Source organism: Alosa sapidissima, chromosome 3 (genome assembly GCF_018492685.1).
Source record: "Alosa sapidissima isolate fAloSap1 chromosome 3, fAloSap1.pri, whole genome shotgun sequence".
NCBI classification, from domain to species: Eukaryota; Metazoa; Chordata; class Actinopteri; order Clupeiformes; family Clupeidae; genus Alosa; species Alosa sapidissima.
The window spans coordinates 36252031-36262459 of NC_055959.1; the positions used below are offsets into that span (position 1 = coordinate 36252031).

The 10429-nt window shown below is 42.8% G+C and overlaps 1 protein-coding gene across 1 annotated transcript; it reads left to right on the forward strand.

The window, feature by feature from the left end:
* Positions 1–2190: 2190 nt before the first annotated feature.
* Positions 2191–8453, forward strand: LOC121704652 (keratin, type I cytoskeletal 13-like). Its single transcript, XM_042085048.1, has 7 exons — positions 2191–2684; positions 5114–5196; positions 5748–5904; positions 6066–6227; positions 6434–6559; positions 7645–7880; positions 7974–8453. Exons 1-7 carry the CDS (start codon positions 2214–2216, stop codon positions 8296–8298), a joined length of 1560 nt encoding a protein of 519 aa, XP_041940982.1. The 5' UTR covers positions 2191–2213; the 3' UTR covers positions 8299–8453.
* The last annotated feature ends 1976 nt before the right edge of the window (positions 8454–10429 follow it).

Consider the following 10429-nt stretch of genomic DNA (forward strand, 5'->3'; position numbering starts at 1 on the left):
AATACACGTGATAGCAGTGGAGTACACTAGCCTGACGAGCCAGACGCACATTAAAATGTAGGGTCTGGGGACTCACCGTTGGCAGTGCTCAGTCTGACGGGCGGGATAATCGGTTGTCTTTCAAATTTCCTCTGCACGCAATAGGACAGCGCTACAACTCATGAGTCCCATGCGTTTTCCCACCAGCGGAGCTAGTTGACTAGTTCAAACTTTTGCCAACTGACAAAAAGCTTAACTCGTGTCCGCCAACAGCAACATCCATCTTCTTTGTTTGCAAGTAGCAGGGAATTCATACCATACTGCTGCAACTCTGCCATCAATCATTATTTTAAGCCCGCCTAACGTCTCTATAGACGATGTGATTGGCCCTACCGAAGTTGAATTTTTCCAGCTCGCAAGCCAACGGAGAGTTGCTAGACTAGCCCGGGCAGCAAATTACATTTGGGTGCTAGGGTGCGTCTAGATTTCTAGGCTAGGAGTGCACTGCATGACTTGAAACATCCCATCCATCATAAATCAGGTGTTCCAGTATTGCTGCAGGCATTTTTTAAAGTTCACTTATAGGATTAGTGACAGTGTTCACTAATTGCTTTCATGAAACAGCATTCTTTAATGTTGTGCAGTTAGAGCCTTGCCTTGTTTACCTGTGTTTCCTTGTCTCTGCTTTTTCAGAGGATTCTGAATTCTTAAATTGAACTCTCAGCTGCAAAATAACCCTCCTCTGGTCTCAGCTCATTCAATTTGCAGGTCAACTAGAGCCAGTCAGCCAGCAACACATCTCAAAAACGTTGGAACGGTCGGGGACAACAAAAGGCTGAAAAAGTTAAGTGATGATAAAGAGGGAAAAAGTAGGAACATTTCACAATGAATAGGTTAGCTTACACCAGTGTTTCTCAAAGTGTGGTCCGGGGACCACTGGTGGTCCGCAAGATATCCCAAGTGGTCCGCGAGCAGACGTGGTAAAAAATAGCATAGATGAGTTGTTTGCAATATTGAACCAACTTGTATGTGAATCTAAACAGTTCTGCAACACTGCCTATGTAAGATATGCCAATTTAAATCATATGAATCCTCTGACACAATAAGCAAAGTGCAAAGACAATAAGCAAGGTGGTTCAGTGAGTAGGCCTATTGTGTCTATTAGCTAGGTGGTCCGTGAGGTTTTTTTTACTGGTTAAGTGGTCCTTGGTCTGAAAACGTTTGAGAAGCACTGGCTTACACCATGATGGAGTATAAAAAGAGCAGTCCAGAGAGGCAGAGTCTCTCAAAAGTAAAGATGTGGAAGTATTCATCCCCGTGTGGGCGAATAATGAAACCATATAAGGATAATGGCATCCAATTCATAATGAACATATATTTTCCAAAAAACAATACAATCTCTTTCCTTCAACAGTTGATACATTGTCTATGAACTATTCTCAATTAACCCTTAAACAGGCAACGTGCACCAGGAGATACATACTTTTTAGCATCCTGTGGGGGGCATTTCTAAAAACAAATTCCAAATCAAGTTATGATTGATCAAAAGTCCTGTCTCTTATCAGTCTCTAGGTCACATGACTTGGTTCAGGTTGTCTGTCATTATGTAGGAACTAATGATGAAGATGAGGATAATCCGGCAGAATTGAGAGATAGAACTAGAGAGCTCAAGTACCTATGCTTTGTGTGACACCTGATGTGTGCACAACATTTCAAAACTTTTTTGACCATGTTAACCACCTTAAAAAAAGGAAAACGCTCTGAGACAAAACTAAGATCGGAATAATAATAATAATAATAATCCTTCCAAAAACAATAGGGCCTTGCGCCCTTCGGTGCTCGGGCACTAAATATGTTCAGTGTATTAGCAGTAACCTTATAAGAGCAGAATAGACATGGATATGCAGTATGAACAATGTATGGACAACATGTACAGATATGTTCATCACAATAACCGTATAGGCCTTTTGGAATGTCCTTGTGGTAATATGTGTCCTTTCACAGAACAGGGCGTTCTTTTTCATGCAAGATATGTAGACCCTACATTAATTAACACTGTCACTAATACCAAGTGAACTTTAAAAACTGCTCTTGGCAATATTGGAAAATCCTTGAAGCGGAAAAAGATCAGATGTCAAAGCCAGAATGAACATGTATAAAAGGGCTGTTTGTCTGTTCTCTCATCACTCCTGACCTGCTCTGAGAAGCATCAGTACTGTTAGCCTCCACTCACAATGGCAGCCACCTTCTCCAGCCGTGTCTCCATGTCCTCCGGATCATCCATCGCAGGGGGGATGTCTGGGCTCTCCCTGTCCGGAGGTGGAGCTCGTATGAGCGTCATGCGGGCCGGCAGTGTCTACGGCGGAGCAGGAGGATCTGGAGTTCGCATCTCCAGTGCCGGCGCCGGGTTTGGTGGTGGCGCTGGATTCGGCGGTGGCGCAGGGTTCGGGTTCGCTGCTGGCGGTGGCGGCGGCTTCAGCATGGCCGCTGGTGGTGGAGCTTTCGAGGCCGTTGTTGCCAACGGGAAATTCACCATGCAGAACCTGAACGACCGTCTGGCCTCCTACCTGTCCAAGGTGCGCACCCTGGAGAAGGCCAACGCCGAGCTGGAGCTGAAGATCAGAATGTTCCTGGAGGCTAAGATCGCCCCTGCTGCGCATGACTTCTCTGGCTTCATGGTTACCATCAATGACCTCCAGGCCAAGGTGGGTGTTGGGATGTCTCAGTGCAGAAACTCACAGTTATTTTTATTTTTACATGCGTACTGTAGGCTATGATGCATGGATTTGATGAACGTGTACAGTTCATGTAACATGTACGTAGTTTCATTACCTGTTGCAGGATCTAATCTAAAATCTCCTGGCTTCTTCTTATAATCTTTTCTTTTTACTTTTTCAAGAATGAATGTGACTCTACCCGCTTAACGTACAGACATGTTGAAATAACCGTTGTGTAGGTCTGGAGTTGGACAAGAGAGTTATTATTATTCAGATTTTTTAAAAAGTTTATACTTTTTGAGAAATAAGGGAGTAAAAATGTTAAAATGCTAATTTTCCCCCCATAGACTTGAATGGAGGCTGTGATGTCATAATGACCTAAAGCCAGCTGCGCCCGTTAAGCTCCCAGAGTAGTTCCCGGCTAATCACCTGTAAATGTCTATGTAAATGTAAATGGAGAACCGAAGTCACAATTCCAACATAAGGAAGCAGCATGAGACTCCCGTCATAATCGTCATGAGGACATTCCTTCCAAATGGCCCTATCACGTCTTTGAACTGACATGATGAGGGCGTGTTTTAGCTCGTGCAGCTCGTGGAAGGCAACTGCAAGATCTGTCTGCAGGCTAAGACTCCCGCGATATTTTAAGGTCATGTGACATGGTGTCACGGTGGTAAGTCCCTACCCGGCTGACAGAAGTCGGACAGAATTTCTAACCAGCAAGCATTGCGTCCATCCCAGTATGCATTGTGTTCAACCCAGCATGCATCACATCAAGTCAGATCTGCACAGATCTGCCTCAAGTCGAACACGCCTACTGTCTCAGCTCTCCCTGAACTACATATCCTGTTTAAGGGTTTCCCATGTGTCAAAATAATAGTCACAGCCATATCTCATGCTTTGCACATTATATCTTCAGAACGGCTTGACGCATATGCTTCAAATTTCGTACAAGTGTTTGTATGGACTCAAAGATGAAGTGATGTTGGAGGTCAAAGGTCAAGTTCAAAAACACAACAAAATATCTGAAGGCCTTGACACACAAGGTTTTTTGGTACGAGGGTTTGTATGAACCCAAAGATTAAGTGATTCAATGTTTTTTTTTTTCAGGAATCTCCCACCAACATTAAGCCATCAGCTTTCCATCCGCTACTGTAATTCCTCAGGCATTAAATTTCTAGTTTTCTTTATTGGGGGCCAAGCAGCGAAGCTGCGAGGACCTCATTGTGTTTCTACGTTTTCCTATTATTATTATTATATGCAATGGGAGTCTATGGCAGCCCATAGAACCGTCTGGTAAAAAGTTGGGAAATTTGGCACACTGATTGGGGACGGTCCCATGATTCATGTCACCAAGTTTCATGTCGGCAACTCGAACCCTCTAGCGCCACCAACAGGCCAAAGTTGGACGTGCGTTCATGCACGTAACTTTTGACCTGTTGGTCCGACTTTCAAAAGTCAGGTATTGTTGGAATCCTTGGACCAAGCTGAGTTCAACGCATCCTATGACGTCATTTTCCGCCATGATGGATTTTCCGCCATTTTGGATTTCATCAAAAACACTTAAAATGTATCAGGGGTCACATACTTTCTCTGATTCCCACCAAATTTGACACAGATCATCTTCAGACCAAGCCTCACTTCGGAAGTATTACCGTTCGCCCGTAAAAGCCAATCAAAATTTGCGGCGAAGCCGCCAAACAGGATGTGAGCTCATATCTTAGCAACCCTTGCATGTATCAAAACCAAACTTGGTACATTGACTCATGACCCTATCAGGAGGACCCTCAAGAAATTGGTGACCTTTGACCTCTAGGGGGCGCTGTAATTCACAAACATGCCTTTTGGCCTGTAGCTGCTGCTGTGCTTAGAATTAAATTGTACTAGTGGTGTCTGGTAATACTGTGAAAGGTCCTTAGGTCAACTGAGGGCAACTTGTCACATCAATATAATTTATTCGGCCGCCATATTTGATTTGATCAAAAAAACCAACAATTTCGCACAGGTCACAAATTTCATCTGATCTTCACCAAAATTGGCACAGACCATCTTCAGACCATGCCTTGTCACTTCATTTATTTCTGTAACAATTGATAGAAGCGTTCGCCCGTCACATCCAATCGAAATTTGTGGCGAAGCCGCCAAACAGGAAGTGAGCTCATATCTCAGCAATCGTTGCATGTATCAAAACCAAACTTGGTACATGGACTCATGGCCCCATCAGGTGAATGCCGAAGAAATTGTGTGACCTTTGACCTCTAGGGTCACTGCAATTAGCAAAAATTCATTTTGCCTTGTAACTTTTGACGTGCTAGACGTGAAACTTGCTTTGACAGCTTGCCATGGTTACTCCGGCCTACCTGCTTGGCCCCCTCATTGCTGCTTGCAGCTATATTTATTTTCTTTTTTGCTTTAAGATTATGGCCATCATCGGTTTTAAGGGGGGAGCTGTGCTGGGTATTGAAAACGCCAAACTGGCTGCCGATGACTTCAGAGTCAAGTGAGTTTTAGCTCTAAATACTACTAAATGGTTTATCAAATTGTTTTCCATTATCAGCAAAAAGGTTGTTTGGGGAGCTGTTGCAACCATAGAGGTTAAAAACCTAGATAATACATGAACGTACTTCAATAGCGTCACCATCTTGCTGGAGGCAACAATCAAGCAGTAAATCACTGGAGGCCAATGGAGAAACAGGTGTCTCTTATTGGAAATCAGACAGGTGTCTCTGATTGCCAGCAAGTGTTGCCCATAGACAGTATGGTGTTGCCACCAACAATAAGGCGACCGCGTTGGCATTGCCACCTAATAGAACTCGACGGACATTGCGGTATCTAGGTTTGTAATATCTATGGTTGCGACAGCACTGTGCCACCATGACAGAAAAACTGTCTGATTTAAGGTCACAACGCCCTCTACAGGAGCGTATGCATATGTGGCCAGATGCAGAAACACATGCAGCCAGTGCAAACACATTCACTCACCCCCAGCATAGTGTCCTGTCCTGTTTATCTTGACCTCTTCATTTAGACTAAATGCTTTTTACATTTCAGATTTGAGGCAGAGCAGGTCACTCGTCTCTCTGTGGAGGCTGATATCGCTGGACTCAAGAGGGTCCTGGATGACCTCACCCTCTCCAAATCCGACCTCACCATGCAGATCATGGCCATTCAGGAGGAGCTCGCCTTCCTGAAGAAGAACCACCAGGAGGTCTGTTGCTTTACAAACATTTCCTTGTATATATGTCCTTGTGGTCCAGACTACAGCTTTTTTCTATTCACTTGCTTGGAACGTGCCACTTGTATAAAGTTTCAATATAATCCTCTTAGTCGTTATCATCATCTTAACCATCCACCTGATGTCTTCCTCAGGATCTCCTGGCTCTTCGCGCACACGTCGGCAGCACAGTAAACGTAGAGGTGGAGGCTGCTCCTCAGGAGGACCTCATGGCAGTGCTGGCCGGCGTCCGTGAACACTACGAGGCTGTGGCCGTCAAGAACAGGAAGGAACTGGAGGGCTGGTTCCAGGCGAAGGTGAGTAGGCCTAGGGCTACACCTGCTCAACATGGATCAAAATGTGATCAGAACAAATCAGAGTTAGTAGGCGAATAAAAACAGTTATCCAAGTCAATTAGCCTAACCGTTTTCATACAAATTTGAATATTATATATTATATGGGACTTCAAAAACAACAAAGGCAACTCCCAGTAACATTTTTGCGTTTTCTTTCCCACGTCCAGACGGAAGCGCTCAGCAAAGAAGTCCTCACAAGCACAGCTGTCCTCCAGACGTCCTCGTCAGAAGTCACGTCCATCAAGAGCACAGTGCAGGCACTTCAGATCGAGCTGCAAGGCCACATCAGCATGGTGAGTGGACACTTAAAGGGACACCGGGCAAACCTGATGTTTTTTCTCTACGAAACTTGTGGTGTCAAATTATAATTAACTGATTCAAACTCAGAAGAATTGTGACAAAGCAACAGAATACTGCAGAAGGTGTAGCTTTAATCCAATACAGAGCATAGGTTCATGAAGACAGCTGCTTCTGACTTTCTGTACATGGTTCTTATACCTTCTCATGTCGTCACTTGTTTGTGTGAACTCAGAATAGAACAGAGCTCCTATGTCCTCCTTACCTCTTTTGGTAATACATATGTGCCTAGGTATTTATTCTATTTCTAAAAAGGACCTTTGACCCTGGCTAAACAACTGCTAGGGATGTCCAGTCTCTTCTATGCATTCATATCCTGATAGGTAAACCTCTGGGCCCCAAGCTTGTGCATACCTTAACTATATTTACCCCTGCTATTTGTTTTACCACATGGATTTCAAACAGTATCCTAATGTACAGAACATCTTTTAGTACAACTACAGAATATCCTATCACGAAACTTACAAAAAGTCACCACAAACTCTCCCTCGCTCGGTCTGAAGCTCTTTTCCTTTTCTTTGCATCTTCCGTCAAGGGTTTTCGCTGCTTTCGCCGGCTCTGCCATTATACACATGTTTGCAACAATCGCTAGCGTTTCGTTAGCCTGCCTCTGTGATGTAAACTGATCCTGCTTCGGTCGGCGGGTAGGATACACCAAACTTGCAAGTGGGATATTCTTCCTACAGGCAGTAGGGGCGGGCGAGAGAGCCTTCATTCGCCCCATAATGAGTCATTTAACTATATACCGACTTACGAAGATGATTAATTAACACGAAAACGTTGCCTGGTGACCCTTTAAACGGTGTCTTACTCATTTGTAGGCCTAGTGCCTAGTATATAGCTAATTATTGCTTTATAAGTTCAAGAACTATTTGTTTTAGGCAGTGGGCCTATAGGCTACCCCCAATGGAATTGCAATATTAAGATTAGTAATAGCAATGGTATTGATAAAGTGGGATGTAACAACTCTTTTAGCCTAAATGACTTACTGAGGTGTTTTCTTCTTATTTGTTTGTCTTAGAAAGCGTCCATGGAAGTCACCCTGGCAGAGACACAGACCCGCTACACTAGCATGCTGGGCGGCTTCCAGGTACAGGTGAGCAGCCTGGAGGAACAGCTTGGTGCCCTCCGCGGAAACCTTGAGCGCCAGGGCTACGAATACTCGACCCTGCTGGACATCAAGACCAGACTGGAGCTGGAGATCGCCGAGTACAGAAGACTGCTCAACGGAGACGCATACGTGGCCTCTTCGTACTCGTAAGTAGACAACCACATTTGAATTAAAGCACAATTGATTAAACTCAATACCAAAACACTCTTGGTGACCACTGTCTCTCTTCTTTCTGCTAGAACCATATCGTCTTCATCATCATCAACATCATTATCGGCATCATATTCGGCATTGGCAGTGACCGAGGCATCCGCAGCAGCAGCGGCAGCAGCAGCAGCAGAGGCAGCAGCAGCCGCAGCAGCAGTGGCAGCAGCAGAGAAAGCAGCAGCAGCAGAGGCAATCGCAGCGGCAGAGGCGGCAACAGCAGCAGAGGCAATTGCAGCAGCAGAGGCAGCAGCAGCGGTGTCCGTATCCACCACACGTACCAGAGTGGTGACAGTGGTGGAAGAGGTGGTTGATGGAAAGGTGGTGTCCTCATCCTCCTCCTCCTCCATCATTGCATAAAGAGGTGGAAACTACTGATCCACAAATTACCTGTTGATTCACCTGAGCACAAGGCAGGTTTCACCCTGCAGTTTGTCTCAGGTTATCTGTAATGTCAAGTCAGAAAAACTACCAATAAAACAAGAGCCCACTAACATTATCATTCTCTGTGTGCATCTTTATATGTTGAATTGACTAAAGAAAAACTGAAAATCAACAATACAATACGGATACGGATAGCCGGGCTGGCCCTATACCATAAGCGTCAGGAAGGATGGATGGTAGAAAGAGGCCAGGAGGGACTGAAACGGCCAGGTAGATGCTGCTAAATGTGCAAAGCTTCTAGATTAGGCCTACAGACAAAAGTGGCAACTGGTAAAGAGAGATATAGGCAATGATTATTAGCAGTTATTGGGCTAATATTGGACGTTTGTAGTGTTGTCAAGCTATTTGCAAGCAACATATTAAACTAGAAATGCAATTCCAAGGAATTACCAGTGCATGAAAATGCTAAAGTTGTGATGTAAAATATCATGTATAGTTAAAACAGATAATACAGAGATGGTTACTACGGTGATGCTAGGATAGACATGGTGGTTGCATAGCTTAATAAAAGTTGATAGTTTAAAAGTAGACTGTTTAAAAGCTGAATGTAGATAGTTTAAAAGTTGTTGATAGACAGTAGATAGTTTAAAAGTTGTTGATAGGCAGCTAGTTTAATAGATAGTTTAATAGATAGTTTAAAAGTAGACTGTTGAAGGTAAATAGTTTAAAAGTTGTTGACAGACTGGAAGTTTAATGAATGTTGATATGCAAATAGTTTAATGGCTGTGTATAGGTAGATATTTGACGATAACTGAAAGTTGGAATGGCCCTAATGTTTGCTAGCAGTTATGCTAAGATTTTTAACTATGCTAACCATGCTACTTAGCTAATGTTTTATAGCAGTGTTAGCAATGCTAACATGCTAACCATATTACTTAGCTAACGTTTTCTAGCAGTTTTGCTAAACATGCTAACTATGCTAGCAATGCTACTTAGCTAACTTAACTAATGTTTTCTAGCAGTTTTGCTAAACATGCTAACTATGTTAGCAATGCTAACATGCTAACTATGCTAATTATGTGACTTAGCTAACCTAGCTTATCATTTTTAGTAGTTATGCTAACTATGCTAACTAACATGTTAACAATGCTAACATGCTAACTATGCTAATTATGTGACTTAGCTAACCTAGCTAATCATTTTTAGTAGTTATGTTAACTATGCTAACTAACATGCTAACAATGTTAACATCCTAACTATGCTAATTATGTGACTTAGCTAACCTAACTAATTATTTTTAGTAGTTATGTTAACTATGCTAACTAACATGCTAACAATGTGACTTAGCTAACCTAGCTAATCATTTTTAGCAGTTATAGTTTAGCAGCTAACTAGTATGCTAACAATGTTAACATGCTAACTATGCTAACCATGTTACTTAGCTAACTTAGCTAATCATTTTTAGCAGTTTTGCTAACAATGCTAATTAGCATGCTAACAATGCTAACATGCTAACTATGCTAACTAGCTACAGTGGGTAGGAGTCATAGTCGATGACAAGTAACAGTTACAATGGCTGAACAGTTAAAAAGTTCAGTAGTTTAAAGGGTTAAATTGTTTAATAGTGAAATATTGTAGTGAGGACTTTTATTTTGAAACAGTTTTTGGCAGAGGAAGCAGTTGAACAGGATGTGTAGTCTTAATAGGGCCAGTTTGTATGCTTAAAGCCTGAGACTGGCAGTTGATCCAGGTGGCCTGAACACCTGCCATAGGATTCTAATTGCTTAACGGCCGTATTATGATGTCACAATCGGCAATGTTAAGTCTATGGGGATTTTTAAAACGTTTTTCTTTAATAGTTTAAAAAGTATAAAAGTTTCAAAGTTGAAAAGTCATACCAACCCGATCTGTTTGAAGACCTACGTTACAAAGTTTGAATGAAGTTTCTAAGTTAAACTGTTCAAGACAAATTGCGTACGGAAAAAGTGGTAAGCGGAATAATAAGAAGAAGAAGAAGTAGAAGTTGCCTAGGAAGAACAGTACAGTGCATTTTCATGCACTGTAATTACTTAAACTATTAGCCTTTTGTATCCGATTCATAGACTTT

Coding starts and splice junctions, on each gene's coding strand:
- LOC121704652 (XM_042085048.1), top strand. CDS start 2,214: ATGGCAGCCACCTTCTCCAGCCGTGTCTCCATGTCCTCCGGATCATCC. Junction 2,685..5,113: donor TCAATGACCTCCAGGCCAAG/GTGGGTGTTGGG, acceptor TTTTGCTTTAAG/ATTATGGCCATCATCGGTTT. Junction 6,228..6,433: donor AGGGCTGGTTCCAGGCGAAG/GTGAGTAGGCCT, acceptor TCCCACGTCCAG/ACGGAAGCGCTCAGCAAAGA.